Genomic DNA, 21,024 nt, shown 5'->3' on the forward strand with positions numbered 1-21,024 from the left:
ACTTGTACGTCTAGGGACAGCACACATTGGTGCCGATCGGCTACGGTCGGTTGGCCTCTGGTTTGCAGTTCGTTGCGCTTTGCGGTGGCAGACAGCGATATCTTACAGTAGCCTTGCGTGCAGAGTTCGCATGTCTTTGGAAAATGGAAAAAAATATATAGTTACAGTTTGTGCAGTGCAACATATGGCAGTAATAAAAGCTTATATCCCCAAACTGTTCAAGGTAAAGGCACGATAATCAGAATCTTCGTAAAAATGAATGACACTTCCAAATGACTGCAAGTTTTTCCCTCATTTCAGGAGAGGGAGAATCAGCTGCGAAGCTAAGAAATGCAGGCGGTGATTACATTTCAAGGTCATTCTCCCTGATTTTTAATCTTAAATGCCTCAATCCTTGCTATTGCAGAAGATTAAGGAAATGGTGATGTTGTGACAAGGTTCTTCAACCCATATACCCAGTATAAGACTTCTCATGTGTGTAATTTATGTAAAACTTCATCAACGTTGACACTGCCGAAACAAAAATTTATTTATTTGGACAACCTGATGCACAATGTCTCATTTTTTGTATGTGAAATTTAAATATCTGATTACTAAGAAATTTATAAGTTATAAGAAACATACTATCACTCGCTTTGCCATGGTTGTCACCGAAAAATGTGCTTTGACGATTTTCTCCATTTTTAACCCACTGACATTAATAGTGACAATTTTCATTTGGCTTTTACTTATCAGCAAGAGCAGTAACGGGAATCAGGCAGCATAGGCAGTATTTTTTATTCTAAACCCACACTGTTATAGTAATACAGTATTAATATCAATAATCTTGAATTCCTGTAACACAGTTTGCTAATATTGAGACTATGTACTACAGAAACAGTTCACTCAATTTTCGAAATATTTCAAACATCGACAAAAACTGCAAAACTCTGGTATTGTATAGATCTTCCTCTAATAATATACTCATTAAGCAAACTACGTAATATCAGAAAGGCTCACAGCTGTTTCTGCTGTAGATGGGTACCGAGAGAAGTACATGAAACTCCTCAGACATCGAATTCAGCTCGAGGTTAATGAAGGAAACCAGTGTCCGTGACGCTTCCGCAGCCATCGCGATAAACTCGAGGTCCAGACCAGTTTGTGTGCGTAGTCCTCTGCAGTCAGAAACGCGTACAAGTATCAATTAAGATCGTAAGAACTCTAACACGGTTCTCATTAAACACTGCTCTTAGTTTTGGCAGGAAATTATAGAGGTCTCTATGTTTTTAATTGTGGGACATATTTTCGTGGAATTTTTTGTGAAGTCCTTCGTAACCGTAAACTCTAGGTCCTAAAAACCACATAAGAGGCCCTAGGCAGACACATTGGGAAGAGTGCGATAATGTACACGAATGTTAAAAACTTCGGTAATAGCCATTAAGTTTAGAATTTCGCGCGGAATGCATCAAACAAAAAATGATGGTTCAAATGGCTCTGAGCACTATGGGACTCAACTGCTGAGGTCATTAGTCCCCTAGAACTTAGAACTAGTTAAACTTAACTAACCTAAGGACATCACAAACATCCATGCCCGAGGCAGGATTCGAACCTGCGACCGTAGCGGTCTTGCGGTTCCAGGCTGCAGCGCCTTTAACCGCACGGCCACTTCGGCCGTCTGCATGAAACAGCTCCTTGTCGTACAGACGAATGTAAGTTACAGTCTAATAAATACAGTCACGACACTCCCTGGTACGAAAGTTTTGCCATTAGACAGCTGGCGCGACACTAGCGCTCCAAGCGGTGTGTGTCGTAAGGATAATGTTTGTTTTTAATTGTTTTCTATTTAATTAACTGAATAACTGTTATACATTTTCGTTCCATGTGTTAGTAAGCTATCAAGATACATGAAATATAATGAAATACATGTAAAAACAGCCGAATCACTCTGATGCAATGACGTAAGCTACAACTCATTCACGAAGAAATACTTTCGAATATGTTTATATTTGAAGTTTATTCCACTGAAAGAAAGAGCATACAAACACATTTCATGCACGAGAAGCATATATTTTTGTTGTTGTCTGTTGTTATTGTCGCAGGCACTTTCCTTGACATTAAAAAAACTATGGAGTCCAATGATTCGTCTTTTCTTACACTTCACTCAACTTTCTAATACACGAATATTTTTGTAAATGAAATTAATTTTCCTTCAAAGGCACATGTGTTGAAGATTCTTGCAGTTTGTGGCTCAGATTTAGCAACAATTGTGGAATCGGTTTCACCTGTGTTTGGAAACAGTTTTATTGCTTTTGATGATTTATTATCACGTCTGTGTGGTTTTCCGTTAAACTACAGTTGTGGTGACTTACTTGTTACGTTAAACAATGTAGACATTACATTTCATGTAAGTTTCCCACGTTCCACATTCACTGATTTGGCTGAAAATGTAGCGAACAAAACCCCTATACTTTGTCGGATAGGTTTACGATGTGTATACGTAAAATGTCAGGTCTCCTGTTGTTTACTAGCAATTTTTTGTTATTAAAGGCAAACAACATGGTTCGGTAAACGTCTGTACATTACAAGAGAATCGTACAAAAACTGTCCTGTGAAGCACCGTTTCGTATCTCGCAGGGTCCTTAGGAAACTAAATAATCACAAACGTGGTGTAATTTTTTAGTTATTGTCGGTTTTTATGGCACAACATACACTCCCTATTGTAGAAACTATGTTACAAACCAATATAAACATTAGTATTTGTACTCATCCGATATCGTATTCAGAAGTGTCGCTTGTTGTTCGCTTGGAGCGCTGCTATCGCTGGGGGTGACAAAATTGAGACAGAGAGTCGCGTCTGTGTCTAAAAAAGTTAGACTGTGATATAAGCTTTCACTGTCTGCCACCAGGAAGTGCTACGAGCGGCACTAAGATTTGCTGCCCCTAGACGCAAATGATGCAGAAGCCAGCACGAACTCCAGATCTCTCATTAACTGAAAAAAATCTGGTCACGGGCTGAAAAAAGTCTGGCCCGCCACAACTCGCCAGTCACCACAGTTGATGACCTCTGGCTTGTAATTGAAGCAGCGGAATGACGTACACACAGCTGTCTTCGAGGCTCAATTCGACTCGGTGTCCTGCCAGTTAGAGCCATAGTTGCTACTAGAGGTGGTAATTTTCGCGCCCTGTTTACACCCAAACTACCTACTAATTTCCGTCATAGTGTACTGAATACGCACAAGGAGTAAAGTTTCCTTATTTGATATGCTACACAGTGTTGCAGTTTTAGTGGCTAGCTGAGTAGAATTTTAATCTCTGGAACTTATATACGAGGGTTGGAACTTAAACAGTGGCAACTATTTATTCACAACCGATACAAAAGAGTTACGTGTTTGCACCTGTTACTGTCTGTCCTTCAAAGCAGTCACCAGCGTTGTGTAGAACCCGTTGCCAGCGATGTGGAAGCCGTAGCATACCGTTAGCAGAGCTTGTTCTGTTGATGGTGCGAATGGAGCGGTCTACTGTCTGTCGAATCTCTGGAGTAGTTCTGAATCGAATGCCATTTTCGGAATAAAATCAAAGTCAGAAGGACTTAAGTCGTACTGCTGTTCGTTTTTGGAGCATCACCTGCGACCAGCTTTGCGAAAGAAGCGGCCGAACTTTCTACGAAACTCACCCATTATTTTGCACGACAATGCGCGGGCGCATACGGCGCAGGCTGTGGCTGCTGTTGTTTGGTCGATGGGACTGGGAAGTACTGTACCATCCACCATACTCCCCGGACTTCAGTCCTTGTGGCTTTGATTTGATTCCGAAGATGAAGGAACCATTTCGTGGCATTCGCTTCAGAACTGTTCCAGAGATTCGACAGGCAGTAAACCGCTCCATTCGCACCACCAACAGAACAGGCTCTGCTAACGGTATACTACGCCTTCCACATCGCTGGCAACGGGGTTTACACAAAGCTGGTGACTACTCTGAAGGACAGTACAGGTGTAAACATGTAACTCTTTTGTGTCGGTTGTGAATAAATAATTGCCTCTATTTAAGTTCCAACCCTCGTATTTCTCAATTTCCCGATGTTTGGGCTTAATAACCGCCATTCGTCGCGTTTTTAGTTTCTTTGAAGGTGGAGCTCTGTAATTCATGACAAAGCAAACATACAGGTTAAAACTGTGTGCTAGACCAGGACTCAAACCTGGGACCTTTGCCTTCTGCGTTCAAGCGCTCTGTCAATCGATGTATCCAAGCACGGCCTGGCAATTGCAGTTTAGACAGTAGGCTGTTACTCCCTCCTACCTGTCAAACTTCGCCGAAGTTTTCCTGCTTGCCTTGTGGGACTAGCACACCTGGAAGAAGAAATGTAGCGAAGAAATGGCTTATTTAATGGTTCAAAAATGGCTCTGAGCACTATGGAACTTAACAGCTGTGGTCATCAGTCCCCTAGAAGTTAGAACTAATTAAACCTAACTAACCTAAGGACATCACACACATCCATGCCCGAGGCAGGACTCGAATCTGCGACCGTAGCACTCGCGCGCTTATTTAATGCCTAGGTGTGTGTTCCCATAGTGACTTTTCACTCTGGAGCGGTGCGGGTGTGGTAATCTGAAAGTTTAAATGCTTTAGCAAGTGTCATATCTACTCACGATTCACGACCCACATTCAAAAATTCCCTTCTCCCCAATACGTCCCCTTGCCTTCCAAACTTCACAGGAAATCTCTTGCATACGTTGATTGGATAGCTCAGCTGATAGAGTACTTGCCTGCGCAAGCCAAAGGCGTATGTTTTTTTTAACTAAATCTTTTCTCAACTAAACCTGATAAAAGAAGTACAAGATTTGACAAATAATTATTTATGTTTGTGCCTGTGCAAAATATATAATTTTCTTCTTTTACTCTTAAATAATAATGATAATGAAAATAATAACATTTTTAAAAAGGGAAAAAACACGGAGTTATAGCAAAGAATCATTTGTCTTTATTAGACCCTTACATGTGATCTCAGACTGCATTTTAAGTTTTTTTCTTTGTAACTTAAAAGTGTTTTTCGTTATTGACTAATGCATAATTTTCAAAGGGTTCAAATGGCTCTGAGCAGTATGGGACTTCCAGAGATTCGACAGGCAGTAAACCGCTCCATAAACATCTGAGGTCATCAGTCCCCTAGAACTACTTAAACCTAACTAACCTATGGACATCACACACAACCATACCCGGGGCAGGATTCGAACCTGCGACCGTAGGAGTCGTGCGGATCCGGACTGAAGCGCCTAGAACCGCTCGACCACCGCGGCGGGCTCGTACTTTTCGTTACTATTTTTCTTTCTTAACGTGTTTCTAGAATCAAACGCAGATAACTGTACATTGACGATCCATATCGGGTTTCTACATGAGATCTAAGGCTCCATTGTTGCAAGTACTAATAGTCGATAAATTCATGTACACCAGTGGCCATAAGTTCGGCGAGAAAAATGTCATATGTCCAGCAAGCCATGCAAATGCGTTGTGTTTAAGTCAGGGAGAAATTTCCAATCCGTTCACAAAACTTGGTCGACGTTTGTCTTATTTATGGCAGTTCTCGTGATAATAGATAGCTTTTTCTCACCCAGTTCCAAATACTAAATGTGTACTTGCATAGCAATATGTGTTCCATCTTCGCTTCAGCACCACCCTTTCGCAGAAGTCAGCTTGATTTTATGTTTCGTGCTAAGAAAAAAAAATGGCTCAAACGGTTCTGAGCACTATGGAAATTAACTGCTGAGGTCATCAGTCCCCTAGAACTTAGGAGTACTTAAACCTAACTAACCTAAGGACATCACACACAGTCATGCCCGAGGCAGGATTCGAACCTGCGACCGTAGCGGTCGCGCGGTTCCAGACTGTACCGCTTAGAACCGCTCAGCCACACCGGACGGCCCTTTATGCAATTGACGATGACCCTAGTGTCATTATAGGACATCTGCAACACTGAATGTTTATCAATGACTGTCTCGTGAGTGTTACACGACAATCGTCTGTATCTATACTATGTAGTGTCATCCAGACCATGTAGTGTCATCTTACTACGCAAAGGAAATGGTCGCTAACTGTGTCACTTCCTCGATAAACACGTATCTCTTCCATAAGATTCTTCATTTTATCATCATTTGCAGACCTTGATCCTCGTGCACTCCATGTGAAGTTGTGAATGTCTTTCTTCCTGTAAAGAAGTATTAGTAATTTTAAAATTATTAAAAGAGGCAAATGGCCATGGTTCTTGGCCATTATTATTAAGAGTATTTTCTCCAAAGTCGTACTATTCCTTTTTATTCAAATATTTCCTCAAGAACCTGGTACATATAATTGAAGTTAGCACTGGTATGGTTCAAATGGCTCTAGACGCTATGGGACTTAACATCTGAGGTCATCAGTCCCCTAGAACTTTGAACTATTTAAACCTAACTAACCTAAGGACGTCACACACATCCATGCCCGAGGCAGGATTCGAACCTGCGACCGTAGCGGTCGCGCGGTTCCAGACTGTAGCTCCTAGACCCGCTCGGCCTCTCTGGCCGGCTCGTACTAAGAGTTGGCTAAGTTTTAGTAATGGCATCTAGCCACATAGCTCTAAAATTTGTGGGCAGACTTATGATCAATTTGTGTGGGGGTATTTGATTGCCGTGGTTGCCTAGGAGCGCATTGCATCAGTTGTTGGTAGACTATTGTTGAGGTCTGATTCAGTGGATCCTCAGGTTGGAGTCCCAATCGACCACACACCAGAAGTTTGAAGCCAGCGTACACTGCGCTGCAGAATGGACATTCATTCTGAAAATAACCGTATTTGATATTTGTGTGCAATTTTCTTGTCCTACATAACATAATAAGGAAACTATTCAGACGGCAGTGTGGCTAAATTGTGAAGTAAAACTTAGAACGCACGGAAGTGGCAGGAAGACAGCAGGTAACGAAGCGGCTTCGCTTTCCGTTGTGGGAAGCAGCACGGCTTTCATTCGCTTGTCGCGGAGACGACGCATTGCCTGTTGGCGCCTGTCGGACCACCGGAACCCGTCGCCCAGCACCTAAGGAGCGGCGAATGTCGCGAAATGGCTCTTAAATTACAACACAGGGCCGCGGGCCACGTTTTCGTCAGTCTCGCAACAGGTTGCTGGGTCCGCAGGAAGAGGACGCTGCTGCGGCCGTGCGAAGGAAGTGAAATGGGGCCGGTACAGCGTGGCACGGCGTGTGTGTGTGTGTGTGTGTGTGTGTGTGTGTGTGTGAGAGGGTGAGGGGCCCAGCCAGCTGCAGCGGGCGCCCCTCTGCCGGCAGACTCGTGGACCGTGGCGAAAGCTGGCGCCGCGGAGGTATAAAACGCCGCGGCGACGTGCAGCGGGCAGTCGGCTCGCCAGAGACTCCCAGACAGCTCGCAGCAAAGCGCGACAGCGACCATGCGGACAGCGGTGAGTCACCTCCCCTCACTCGTCAGGCCTCTCAGATCATCTTTACCACTATACAAGACCTCACCTCACTATTTTTTGCTACTTTCAGCCTCTGGTACAAGCTACCTCACGGCCTGCACTATAGCACCAAGTTGCTTTTTGAGAAAAATCTGAAGAACTTACATTTTTTATCAACCTATTAATTACTCATTCGAAATAATGTAACTGCAATTTCTACCAGTACTCTTCGTTTTAGTTTCTCAGTCACTAATTTCATGTTGCCTTTCCTCCTCTTATCATTACTTCCATCCCACCACTTCCCATCGCTCTTCATTCCCCCCCCCCCCTCCTTATTTTTTCCCCAGTCTCTTGGTCCAGTATAGCTGTTAGTCCAATCTAGTTACTCTGTTATACCTCAGGTCTCAAACAAACGTTATTTCAATTATTTGGAATATGACTATTTCCACTGTTGCTCTTACTAAAAGTTATAATCCACCCTGTTGCTCTTACTAATAGTTATATTCCACCCAAAGTTGTAGATATGAAGCAAAGTTAGTGTTTAATTTTGTATCGATGACGAGGTCATTGAAAAGGACAGGGATGGGGCAGGAACGTGATAGTAGCCTTTTCACAGGAACGAGGGAAGCTGTTAAGTTTAAGTCCCATCGACGACGAGGTAGTTAGCAACATTGTAAAAGCTCATACTGGAAAAAGTTTAGCAATAAAACCGGTCGTGTTCTTTTCCAAACTACGACTCAAGCGTTCGTGCTGCAGTAGCGTGCTGTGTAATACTTTATTTATCGGACAACATTACACGTTTCAGTTATGGAATCACGATTTACAACAAGCGGTAGTACGCAGAGAGGTAATACATTATTTATCGGACAACATTACACATTTCAGTTATGGAATCACGATTTACAACAAGCGATAGTACGCAGAGAGGTGTGTCTAATACTGGTAGCTTTTTAATTAACGAGTATAAAAGCAGCCACGCTTGTTGAAATGCAGTAATTAATGCTACTGAACGTCACTCTAGCTCCGTTAGATTAGTTGAATGATATAACTCTAGCTGACGTTTGCAATATGTTTCAAATAGTGATATAGTTTGAAGGGCAAGGAAAATATTGCATTGTTTTACCATATTCAACTATTTTATGTGACAATCGGGACAAGCTATGCTCTCCCAGTGCATTTCAACTTCATATCAAACACGTTTTCCAATTTTTTTTCAGAAAGTCTCACCATAAACATTACCGAGCATATTGTTTTTGATAAGACAGGCAACTATATGTTTGACTTCTCGCACAAACATGATTCCCAAGTGAGGTGTTGGTTGGTTGGTTGGTTTGGGGGAAGAGACCAAACAGCGAGGTCATCGGGTTAAGGAAGGACGGAGAAGGAAGTCGGCCGTGCCCTTTCAAAGGAACCATCCCGGCATTTGTCTGGAGTGATTTAGGGAAATCACGGAAAACCTAAATCAGGATGGCCGGACGCGGGATTGACGTGAGGTGTACTGTGGTGTTAGCAGAATAATAGTATGGTACATCTCGCATATAGCTTCACCAAATTTATACAAAAATCTGTCCCGAAATCAATATAGCCTTACTTCCTACGATTTCTCTTTAAACTGTCTTGGCTATATCCAACCTGCTACGCCTATGCATACCTTCAGACTTCCAATTGGGCACGGGAGCACTGGAACTATACGCCAGCACCAGTCACCCTAGTGTCTTTCTTTTTTTAAAAAAAATATTATCCTGATATATTTGAACGATGTGATAAAGTTTTGAAGTTTACTTCTAATCGCTTAATACTACATGAACATTTTTTCTTGCATTGATCCAGAATTGAAGTCAGCTACCTCCCATCATGCCCAAGTCGAAATATTATGTCATTTTGCATTTCCTTAAATTATTCAATGACGATACCTCTACGTACATAGCAACACCGTCACTGAACAATCTGATAATTCTCCTGATCCTGATAAATCGATTAAGTGTATAAGGAACATTTGCGGCCCTATTGCACTTGTCTAGAAGGCAGCCCACATTGGTTTTTGTTGACAGTAAACCGTTCAGTCTTCCTTACTTGAACCTGTAAGATAAGATTCTTCGATTCGCTCTATAAGAAACCCCTTATGACTACGTGTTCGGTATCAAGCGACAAGATAGTATGGCATCAAGCGCTTCTCGCAGATGTGGGAGAGCAGAATCATTCTGTTACTCTGCGTCTAGTAACTGAAAAAATATAGAGCTAGGAATAGGAGATTTGTAAACACGCGAGTGATGTTTACTGGATGTGGTTAGATTGTCTGAGACAGACTTCTTTATCTCCGTGGACACAGTTACGTTCAAGCTCAGAATATATTGTAGCATCCCTGAGAGATGGGCATAATTCATCATTTCATCGAGGAAGTCTTGTTTCAGTGTTTTAAAACTTTTCTGGAGTTTCAATGTCGTCACGTCACGTGAATCAACCAGTATACGAATAAGGAAGGTTCAGTGACTCTCCCAGTAAAGATATAATATTGAAACTTGCTTTGTGAGCCGTAGGGAAATGCCAAGCACTACAGTTGCTGATTTTTTCCCTTTATGCCCACTTTCTTATCTTATAATCAGTGAAACAAGACAGCAATTTTCGTTCGAGTCATCCACGATGGATTTGACAAATCGCAGGTAGTTATCGTAAGTTCTCAAAATGCACATATTCATATTGCTTACAACTACGGAAATTTACTGATATTTGCTTTCGAATTGCTAGAAATGAAATACTACTGAACTAAAACGTGGTTTTCTGCTTGTGATAATAGCGATCGCAACTTACAGGTTAAATCCGGTTACCATGAACAAACAATATGGACCATGCAAACCATACGGCATTTGTATCTCGTTTTTGCCATTTCCTTATTTTCAAGGATACAATATTCGTTTTACGCAGTTTAAAAGGTGTAATTTTCTCTAAAATGAGAGCAAACAAGATCCGAAAGTCAGACTGTAATAGTACTGTACGCCTTGCAGCCAATTTTTTAGCGAAAATAATTAGCATCTTCACTTTTTCTCAAAAGTATTGTTATAACAGATTACACCATTCAGTCATATAGCTACCCTACTTGCAAAAGTAATGTTCCTTCTTTCTTGTTTAAAATTTACACAAGGACTGGAAGAGTTACTTTCCATCTCTTTATTATTATTTAACTAAAAAATATTCTAAATTGCCTCAAAGTGTCAACTCCACTAACCAAACAATTTTTAAGTAATATTTACTGGAAATAACTCAGTAATTTTTGTTATTTTTGCACCATAAGAGGTGAGAAATGAGAGAGTTTTATTTGTTTCTCGAATTGATTTTCGGTTGGGAGTTATGAGGTTTAGCGACATACAATTTGCACCATGCATAGGGAATTCTTTGAATTAAATGAGTTTTAACCTTGACCAACTCAAATACGCATAATAGAGATAAATTCAGTTTGAGCTGAGTACTCATTAGGAAAAGATTATGCTCATGCTTACAGTGTGCTTAAAAATTTTAAAAAAATGTATTAACTCATTCAGAACTAGACTTATGTAAAACAGTTAATAACAGTATATTACTCTACAAAGATAATCGCAACCAGGCCGGACCGGGATATAATTTTGACACGAGACTAGGTACAGCCACATTTCAGTTAAAGATTGTCCACGTCGTTACTTTGCCGTACAAGCACGGAAAGCGATCATGGAAGATGGCATTGTAGGCAGCTGCCACGACTTGACCTTAAAATTAGTAAAATTTTTTGACTATATAAAAGAGAAAGCATGACAGCGCTGACGGAAAAGTAGAAGGTCGGTGCAAGCAACACGTTAAAGCTGACAAAATCTGCGCCGTGCAGATTAGATCAGGATGAAACGAAGTGGTAAAATGTGGGATCAAGTTTCTAGAAGAAAAGTGCACACAATGAAAATGCCGTTCACGATAAGGATAATTTTTTTATTAGGGAGCAACTTCTGCGATATTATGAGTAATAAAAGAAATACCAACGTCACCGAAACGTTATAGATTTTCTTGCTTAGAACCGGACTTCACAGCTAGCAAGGAAATTGAAGAAATTGTTGTATTTGTGAGATTTGGTTTTAAAACTTGCCAAAATCGGCGGTTGATCACCTTTCTTAAAGGGACACAACATAAATGTTTATGAAAAACTGAAACATCATTATTAGAGCGCCCAGAGCTTTATTAAGGCGAAACGAGGATTAATTCACATTACAGTATAAGAACATACATTGTCAAAGTGTGCGAAGGCTATTGTTAAAGAAAGTACTAGTCCGTTTTTAACTGTTGTGCTATGCTGGGCATTATGTACAGCCTGTAACTGCTCTCCAATTTCAAGAGCACCAGTGTGCTGCTCTTACAGGGTGTCCAGAAAAGGAATCCCTGATTTCAAAATTAAATATCTCGAAAACAAAGATCGATAGAGGAATGCAGTAAACGGTATGTTTATTGTGAAAGCTGTAAGAAGTTTATACAACAGTTTGAAATAATAGTTACAAAAGCTGCTAACAGATGGCGCTGTAATCGCCATACGTAATGCCTAGTATGAATAGTGATCCGAAGCCCAGAGCGATCAGTTCCACTATTGAAACGTGAAAGGAGGTTAGCGTACCGAAGGAAGAGATTAAAACCAGGTACTCCATTGAGCAACGCGTTTTTCTGGTGCTAGAGTACCACAGGTTAGAAGAGAGTCCTACGGCAACAAGGCGAAGTTTTCAAGCACGATTTAATGTTCCAAAAGGACCCGATGCGAAAACCATTCGTACGCTCTTCGCAAAATTTCAACGAACAGGCAGCGTAACTAATGATCTAGTGGGGCATGTTGGCCGCAAGCAAACCGCAGTTACGCCTGAAAATATCGCCACAGTTTCAGGAATTATTCAGCGAAATCCCATGTCATCCGTCCGTAGAATTGCATCTGAGACTGGTTTGAAGCGTTCGAGCACGTAGAAAATACTGAGAAAGAGCCTACACATGTTTCCATTCAAAATTCAAACGCACCAGGCCATTCCCGTACGAGCTGTGCAACAAAGGGTTGCCTTTGCTAATCAGAAGCTCACAATGATTGATAGTGAAGGATTTGATGTTGGCTGCATCTGGTTTACAGATGAAGCACACTTCCACCTGAATGGATGCGTGAATAAGCAGAACTGGCGATTTTGGGGTTCCGAAAAGCCATATTGGTGTGAAGCGAAACTCCTGTATTCTCCTATAGTTACTGTGTGGGCTGCAGTATGCAGCAGAGGCATTATTGGCCCTTTTTCTTTCGAGAAACGGCCACTGGTGCACGTTACGTTGCAGTTTTGGAACAATTTGTCGCCATCAGCAAGCGTTAGAGGATCGACCAGGTACTGAATGGTTTATGCAAGATGGAGCCCGACCACATCGAACCGAACAAGTGTTTCTCTTTCTTGAGGAATACTTCGGAAATCGAGTCATTACTTTGAAATATCCCAAATTTACTGGTGCAGTGAAAGACATGGTCTACCCGAAGCATCCCGCCACGCTGGACGAGCTTGAATCGGCGATCTCTGCGGCATGTGAATCCATTTCGGTTGAGACACTACGAAATGTGATGGCGAATTTCATTCTTCGTTTGCGCCACCTCTGTAGTGCCAATGGTGAACATTTTGAAAACATTGTGACGTGATTGTTTGCAAAGATTGTTTACATACGATTATTTCTCTTATGTATGCTGATATGAGCTGTACAGCGTACAGCGCCATCTGTTAGCAGCTTTTGTAACTATTATTTCAAACTGCTGTATGAAGTTCTTACAGCTTTCACAGTAAACATATCGTTTACTGCATTCCTCTATCGATCTTTGTTTTCGAGATATTTAATTTTGAAATCAGGGATCCCTTTTCTGGACACCCTGTATTAACCCACACCCCTTCTTCCCTGCAGGGCGTTTTACATTCTTCGTAGTCACAAGAGAAGAGGCATCACAGTGAAATACTGAAAAATGAATGATATTTTAAATTAAACAGTTTTTTTTTCACCAAGTGCCAGAAAGAGAAAGCAGTGCGTTTGAGGACGCAGGTGTTCGCTGGACGCGTGACGTTAGCGCATACCCCTACTCTTCCCGCAGACCGGCCGTTGTCCGCTTGGCCACTTTGTTCCGCCGCTGCAGCTTCAGGCAGTTCCGCCACTTACCGGCAGACACGAACGATCCCGCCAATTGGAGCATCGCAGCTAAATTGCGAGTAGGCACAGCAGGAAAGCACTTCGCGAGGCTGTATTCTTGCTAACGCAGGTAACTAGACGATGAAGGATCGCACATGTTGCAGTACAACGCGTCGGTCGCCATTGCTCCTTCCAATGGGCTCGGCATCGCCCGCGAACACTCCACATAGATTTCTACGATATGCATTAAATCGTTTATGCGTGTAGTGCATAGTAAAGGCCATATATCTTGTTGTGCACTCTTCCCATGTTACATTTGTATCTGAAGCTTTCCTCTTGTTAAGAAGTACGTGTCGAGTCTTATCTGCCTGGAAGGCATAAATCTAGTCACTCATATGGTCTGGTAGTCTGAAAGGTTTTATCTTGTTCATTAATATTTTGGGATGTATGTATTTCACGTTAGGTTATCCGAGAGCCCTTGATTATGCTGAATGTTATTGCTGTGTGAACGTCCACCTGGTAAACGGGAACTTGCTACTTGTTTGCAGATTGCACCTACAGGGTGTGCTGCCTGAGCTCTCTGCTCTGCTGCAGATCGCATCGAATTAGTTCTCCTCCGCAGATAGGCAACTCAATGAAGAGATCTGCAGAACGGTTTGCTGTAGGTCTTCGCGGAAATTCGTATCAATGAACTGCATGCACTTGTTGACGACTCACAAACGGTGCCCATACTGAATTCCTGTAACGCAAGATAAGAACTTTCGGTACCGGTAGACTCTAACCACTGAAGAGTATAAGTTTTCTATATGTCGTACTTTTTGCGTAACCATCTCATTAAACCCCAGAGGTACTTATGAATGCCCCAGTATGGTTCAAATGGTTCAAATAGCTCTGAGCACTATGGGCCTTAACATCTTAGGTCATCAGTCCCCTAGAACTTAGAACTACTTAAACCTAACTAACCTAAGGACATCACACACATCCATGCCCGAGGCAGGATTCGAACCTGCGACCGTAGCAGTCCCGCGGTTCCGGACTGCAGCGCCTAGAACCGCACGACCACCGCGGCCGGCTTGCCCCGGTATGTACTGCCACTTCCCTCACTGAGAAACGAAACGAGTGACTTTTTTTTCTTTTTTCCTGTTGTTACTTCTCACTACAATATTGACGAAAATACCCATACATTGATGTCTTTCACTACGAAAAAAATTGCTAGTGAAAGGGTTAAGCGACGGCGTATGTATGGAGTAGAATCAAGCACAGGCTATCTACGCTACAGCATCATCACAAAGATGGTGATGCTGCGGACCTCTTCTATGGGCTCTTACAGCAACGAAAGATGTCGAAATAATTATTTTGTATGGGCTTAGTGTGCTGAACTTTTCGGTGGACAGCCGATGCGAATTAAGTCAGCATTCTCGTATCAAATCCCCCGATCCCACACGTCAAATTCCTAGTGGAGTCCGGTCAAACGCGTGGAATCACGATTTACAAAATAGCTAAGACTTAAAAACAGGTGACTGACAGAATTTTGGCAGTTGGAAATGAGTCCGATTCCGCCATAAACCGATTTCTTTGATGCGTCACTTCATATAAACCAAGACCATTCTTTTTGTTTCATATCATTTACCTTACAAGCATAATCGCTTGTAGATACAATACGTTATTTTTAGAACTGAAGTACTGATTTTGAAATTAACATAAATCACAACATCTCGTTATTTTTTTTCAGAAAAATATTATTCACAGGAATGTTAATGTTAATAAATTGAATTGAATATCTTAGTGATTTAAATTATGATTACTTCTTTTAATCTCATTAATTCATAAAATCATAGTTTTCAGAATGCTTTTTAAAATAAAATTATAAACTCTTGTCTTGCTTATGACCTTTTACTTCGAAAATTGCTTTAAAATGCTTTTTTTTTTTGATTAGGTATTACAAAATTTCCCTTCGTAGGGCCTGCACCAGAAGTTCGTCTTAATGGCCTATACAGGGTGACCACAGAGGAATGGTCAATATTATGGCTGCGGCAAGAAGGATCATTCGAAGCAAAAAGTTCAGTAAACAGGGCCTCTAAAATGCATACTTTAAGAGCTATGGACACTTCTGCGTCTTCGATACTGTGAAAAAAATCTCTTATACTGCAAGCTCTTAGCTTTCCATGTTTTGGGAGGCGGTAGTATGGACGAAAACAAGGAAAAAAGTCAAGTAAACATGGATGTTAAAGTGCACACCTTAAGAGATATGGTACTTTTCGCTACGGTGAAACATCTCGTCTATTGAACAAGTGCTCATAGCCTACTGGAGAATTTTTTCTTGTTTTGGTCCATAGTGCCTCCTCCCAAAATATGGAAAGCAATGAGCTCTCACTCGAAGAGATTTGTTTCACGTTATAGAAGTGCTCCTGTCTCTTAAGGCATGCGTTTAGAGCCCACATTTACTAGACGTTTTGCTTCGAATCATCATTCCTTTCGTATCCCTGAATATTAACCATTCCTTCTGGGACACCACATAGCTCTTAAATACGCTGCTGGTATGAAATGAATTCGTGAATTCAAAGAACGCGAGACGAACCTGGATGCCATTGTTTGCGGAGTTTCATAAATATTGCTGTGACATATTTCCCTCTGCTGGTGATGGATAATGTTTTTATGTTTCACATAGATTGTAGCCGTTATGAGTCTACGGCGTTTTATAAATGTTGGTATGACAGACTTTTCTCCACTGGTGAGAGTGAATGCCTCTCTGTGTCGGCTAAATTATAGTCGTTCCATGCGTTCGTGGGGAAACGAGAGCAGGCGGCAGCGGAAACAGCTAGTTAGAGAGAAAGGCCGAGCCTCAGGGCAGGTAGAACGCACCCGACCGCATGGTCGAAGTGGTTGCCTAACTGCAGGATGTAACGTACTCGCATCTGATGCAGGAAGGAAAGCAACAGTTGTAGCCGACATCTGACTCTTGCGTGTGACGAAATGGCTTCCGCCTGCTTATGGCCTTACTCAACCCAACCGTACTACCCAAAAGTGAAATCTGCGTGTCTTTCACGCATCCCACGTGTGCGAGACCGGTTAAACACTCAAGAAATTCATAACCGTTTCAGCCGCAACAAACAAATTATCTTTTCTTACTCTTTCACTTGACGGCTATACTTATGTGACGGAGTATTATGATTCCCACTCTTAGTGTTCTTCTCAAATTAGTGTCTGCTCCATAATAAATTGAACAATGATGGTGGCAAGCAACATATGGCGGCAGCAATTTGATAGAGCACTGAAACATTTAAATACAAATAAGGAAACTATATTCCCTAAGAATTATTGAGATTCTTGGGAAAACCAGCCATTACAAAACTACTCCAGCTGCAACGCAACATGTATGATAAAGGCAAAATACTCTCAGATTTCAAGAGTAAAATAAAAATTCTAATTCCAAAAAAGGCAAGTACTGAAACTTACGATTATTCCATAACTATCAACGTACTGAGTCATGGCTGCAAAATGCTGACACGAACCATTTACAGAAGAATGTAAAAACTCGTAGAATCCGACCTTTGGGATGGTCACTTTGGGATCCATAGAAATGTAGGAACACGCGAGGCAATACTGACTCTAGATTTATCTTGAGGCTGAAGAAAAGCAGATCCACATTTGCAGCATTTGTAGATTTAGAAAAAGCTGTTACCCATGTTGCCTGGAGTACACTCTGTTAAATTCAGAAGATAGCAGGGATAAAATGCAGGAAGCGAAAGGCTATTTACAACTTGTACGGAAACCAGACTGGAATTATAACAGTCGAAGAACGTGAAAGAGAAGCAGTTGTTCAGTAAGATTTTAAGCAAACCAAGGAGAAATTTAGAGAGGGAATTCAAGTTCAAGGAGAAGAAATATACATTTTAAGGTTTGCAGGTGACGTTGTAATTCTATCTGCGAGAACAAAGCACTTGGAATACCAGTTGAACGGACTGGGTAGTGTCTCGAAATGAAATTACAAGAGAAACACTTATAAAAGTAAAACTTGTGGTCGGGTCCCGATTTGACTAATTAGAATTTTCAGGAATTTTGTAATGTGAAGTTACAGGTAGCTCTGAAACGCTTTCATTTTTGGTTTGTGTAATAGGGATACCTAGGGAATGCTAACGTTTATGGAAGTGTAAACTGTATGTCGACACGGTGACGTAATGATGAAGTGTATTGCATTTCTATCCATATGTTCTAATGTTCGCGTGTGTATCATTACAGAGCAAACAACCGCTGAGTATAAGTGCACAGTGCGACTGGACACTCATTTGTAAGTCGCGGCTTCAGTTTTTGCATTTTTCTGAAATGAAATGAAAATGTTCGTTCAAAATATGTTTCAAATGGCTCTGAGCGCTATGGGACTTAACATCTGAGGTCATCAGTCCCCTAGAACTTAGAACTACTTAAACCTAACTAACCTAAGGACATAACACACATCCATGCCCAAGGCAGGATTCGAACCTGCGACCGTAGCAGTCGCGCGGTTCGAGACTGTAGCGCCTAGAACCGCGCGGCCACCCCGGCCGGCTACAAAGCAGTATCAGAGATATTATATTATTCTTAAGACCCGCCACCTGAAACAGAAACTCTTGCCACTAGTATTACGTTAGGAAACTGTGGGAACAGGTTCCATGGTTATACTGAAAATTTGTACTGATAGATTTTTTTTAGGGAGTATGTGACAACATCTTCTTTTGAAAATGAATCAAAAATAATTTGAATTAAGGTAAGTACAAGTTTGTGCTAGTTTAATACGGAAAAAAACCATAAGCGAAAGTTTCATTGTTTTGTGGGCCTGATCCCCTTAACTGATGTGTACCAAGCATGTGACGGCAGTAAAACTGTAGCATCACGTGGCAAACGTCAGATGGCAAGCAGTTTTCTTGAGAATGTACCGTCTGACAGGGAGGCAAGAAGTAACGGACTGCGCTGGTGCTGTTGCAGGCGGTTGTGGCTGTAGTGGCAGTGCTGGCGGCAGCCGTGTGGGCTGCTGAGGAGGCGGACGCCACCAAGGACAAGAACCAGACCAAGCGCGGCGTCTTCGGCCTGGGAGGTGGATACGGCGGCGACTTCGGCAGCTACGGAGGCGGCTACGGTGGCGGCTACGGAGGCGGCTTGGGCGGCGGCTACGGAGGCGGCTTGGGCGGCGGCTACGGTGGCGGCTACGGAGGCGGTTACGGAGGCGGCTACGGGGGCGGCTATGGCGTATTCGATCTCGGCGAGCACGTCAGCAAGACAGTGACGGTGCACAAGAAGATCGGGGTGCCTCTTCCTCACCCCGTACCGGTCCACGTCCCTGTGGAGCGGCCGGTGCCCGTACCGGTAGAGAAGCCCGTGCCGGTTCCCGTTAAGGTGGCGGTAGAGCGGCCCATCCCGGTGCCTGTGGAGAAGCCCTTGCCCTACCCCGTCGAACACCCAGTTCCCGTGCCCGTCAAAGTCCCCGTCGACCGTCCCTACCCCGTGCACGTTCCCGTCGAGAAGGAGGTGCCCGTCCCAGTAGAGGTTAAGGTGCCCGTACCGTCGCCGTACCCAGTCCCCGTGCCCAAGCCGTACCCGGTCTACATCGAGAAGAAGGTGCCAGTGCGCGCGCCCTACCCTGTCGAGGTGAAGGTGCCGGTACCTGCTCCTTACCCGGTGCACGTGAAGGTGCCCGTCGCCGTGCCCGTGGACAGGCCGTACCCGGTGCACGTGAAGGTACCCGTCGACAGGCCGTACCCCGTGCACATCCCGCAGCCAGTTGCCGTGCCAGTCGAGAAGCCGGTACCGGTCCCGGTCGAGAAGCCAGTAGCTGTACCGGTCAACGTACCTGTAGACAGGCCGTACCCGGTACCTGTGGCCAAACCCTACCCCGTGCCTGTGGAGAAACCTGTGCCAGTGCCCGTCGTACACCCCGTGGGCTACCCTGTGGAGAGGCCCGTTCCTTACCCAGTCAAGGTTCCCGTAGACAGGCCGTACCCGGTACCTGTAGCCAAGCCGTACCCGGTCCCGGTGGCCAACCCGGTACCGTACCCTGTGGAGAAGCCTGTGCCAGTTCCATTCAAGGTGCCAGTGGAGCACCCAGTGGCTGTACCCTACCCGGTCAAGGTTCCGGTACCTGTTCACATCAAGGATCATCACTACCACTGATCTCGGCAGCCGCTGCTAGAACCCATTAGGCTTTCACAGGGCTTCACTCCCCAGACAGCCCACAGCTGTTTGTGGGGGACGTGTGTCGCCGACCACGCCGTTGCTTCTCTCTGCACTGCTTAACCAAAGATGAGCACGTTATCGGTGCTGCAACGAGGTCCATTTACTCTGACCACTATTTCAGGGAAAATACTCCTTCAGTCCATGTCTACAGAATCCATGCCTATCTAGATTAAATTTTCAGGCAAATACCTCCAAACATGGATCGGAAGAACGAAGACAAGCTGTCAGGTCAGAGAGGAGCATCACACAACGGTTCGGTCGTCAGATTTGCGTAGCCCCATACACTCTGTACCTATCACGCTCACTTTCTCATTCTTGTCAGGGTTATCATCGTATTTGTACTATACACGTGTCTCTGTGCATACCTCCACCGCATTTATATTTAATATATTTGTACACTTTTTTATACTTTTGTGCAATAAAGTATCATGTTTATAAATTTTGTACATTTATTTTTACAGTTATGATTACCTTCATTATCCATTGCTCACTCTCTGTTTGTGTCTCGTAACGCTGTAGTGAACAGATCATAGCTGAATTTGCCGGCAAGATTGGTAAATGGTTGTCTGCTATAACAATCAGCTTGGTTTTAAGTGAATTCCTATACACGTTTGGCGGAATACTTGGTTTCTTCTTAACCTCTTGCTCGGAAGTTCAAAGCTAGATAAAAAATTTTACACAGTTCACAGACACTTGGCGTGAACGACGTTTCGCCCCTAAGACTGCAGTGACTATGCAGAGTCGGACGTGACAGAATATTCATCAAACGTGGAAGCAAAAAAAAAAAAAAAAAAGGTTGTAGGTGACATCTTTGTTCTTGCCCATAGAGAGCGAGACTTTCCTTTTTACCACAATCTGAACTTAGGCGGATAGTCATCCGTCCAGTTCCTGGTACTATAACTCAGTAAAAACAGTTTTGGATTAGACAAGAGTCGGAAACTGTAAACCCTACCGTCTTCGGACATTTTTCTTCAGCAAGAGAAGAGGGTTTATTTGAGACCGGGTTGCTTTGCTAAGAATAGGTGTATTGTTGCTATATGTACGCGACTTTTTTCCGATCTCTGGACCACCTAATACCATCTCTTATCACAAGGCTTATGATTTAACGTGAAACTGAACTTCGGCGCACTTTACACATTTATAAATAAATTCCAAGCAGAATCTTGGGATGGAACAGCCTGAAATACCGAATATTCAGATCACTTGGCACTGAAACTTCAGTCTAAAAATATATTTTGATCAATTTTATGACATGTCGTGGGTAGGA

The 21,024-nt window shown here is 42.9% G+C and overlaps 1 protein-coding gene across 1 annotated transcript; it reads left to right on the forward strand.

Moving 5' to 3' along the window:
• The first annotated feature begins 7,315 nt into the window (after window positions 1–7,315).
• LOC124615496 (pollen-specific leucine-rich repeat extensin-like protein 4) lies at window positions 7,316–20,196 on the forward strand. The gene is made up of 2 exons (XM_047143440.1): window positions 7,316–7,415; window positions 18,513–20,196. The coding sequence occupies exons 1-2, from the start codon at window positions 7,404–7,406 to the stop codon at window positions 19,692–19,694; spliced, it is 1,194 nt and encodes a 397-aa protein (XP_046999396.1). The 5' UTR covers window positions 7,316–7,403; the 3' UTR covers window positions 19,695–20,196.
• The last annotated feature ends 828 nt before the right edge of the window (window positions 20,197–21,024 follow it).

This window comes from Schistocerca americana, chromosome 5 (genome assembly GCF_021461395.2).
Source record: "Schistocerca americana isolate TAMUIC-IGC-003095 chromosome 5, iqSchAmer2.1, whole genome shotgun sequence".
Lineage (NCBI taxonomy): Eukaryota > Metazoa > Arthropoda > Insecta > Orthoptera > Acrididae > Schistocerca > Schistocerca americana.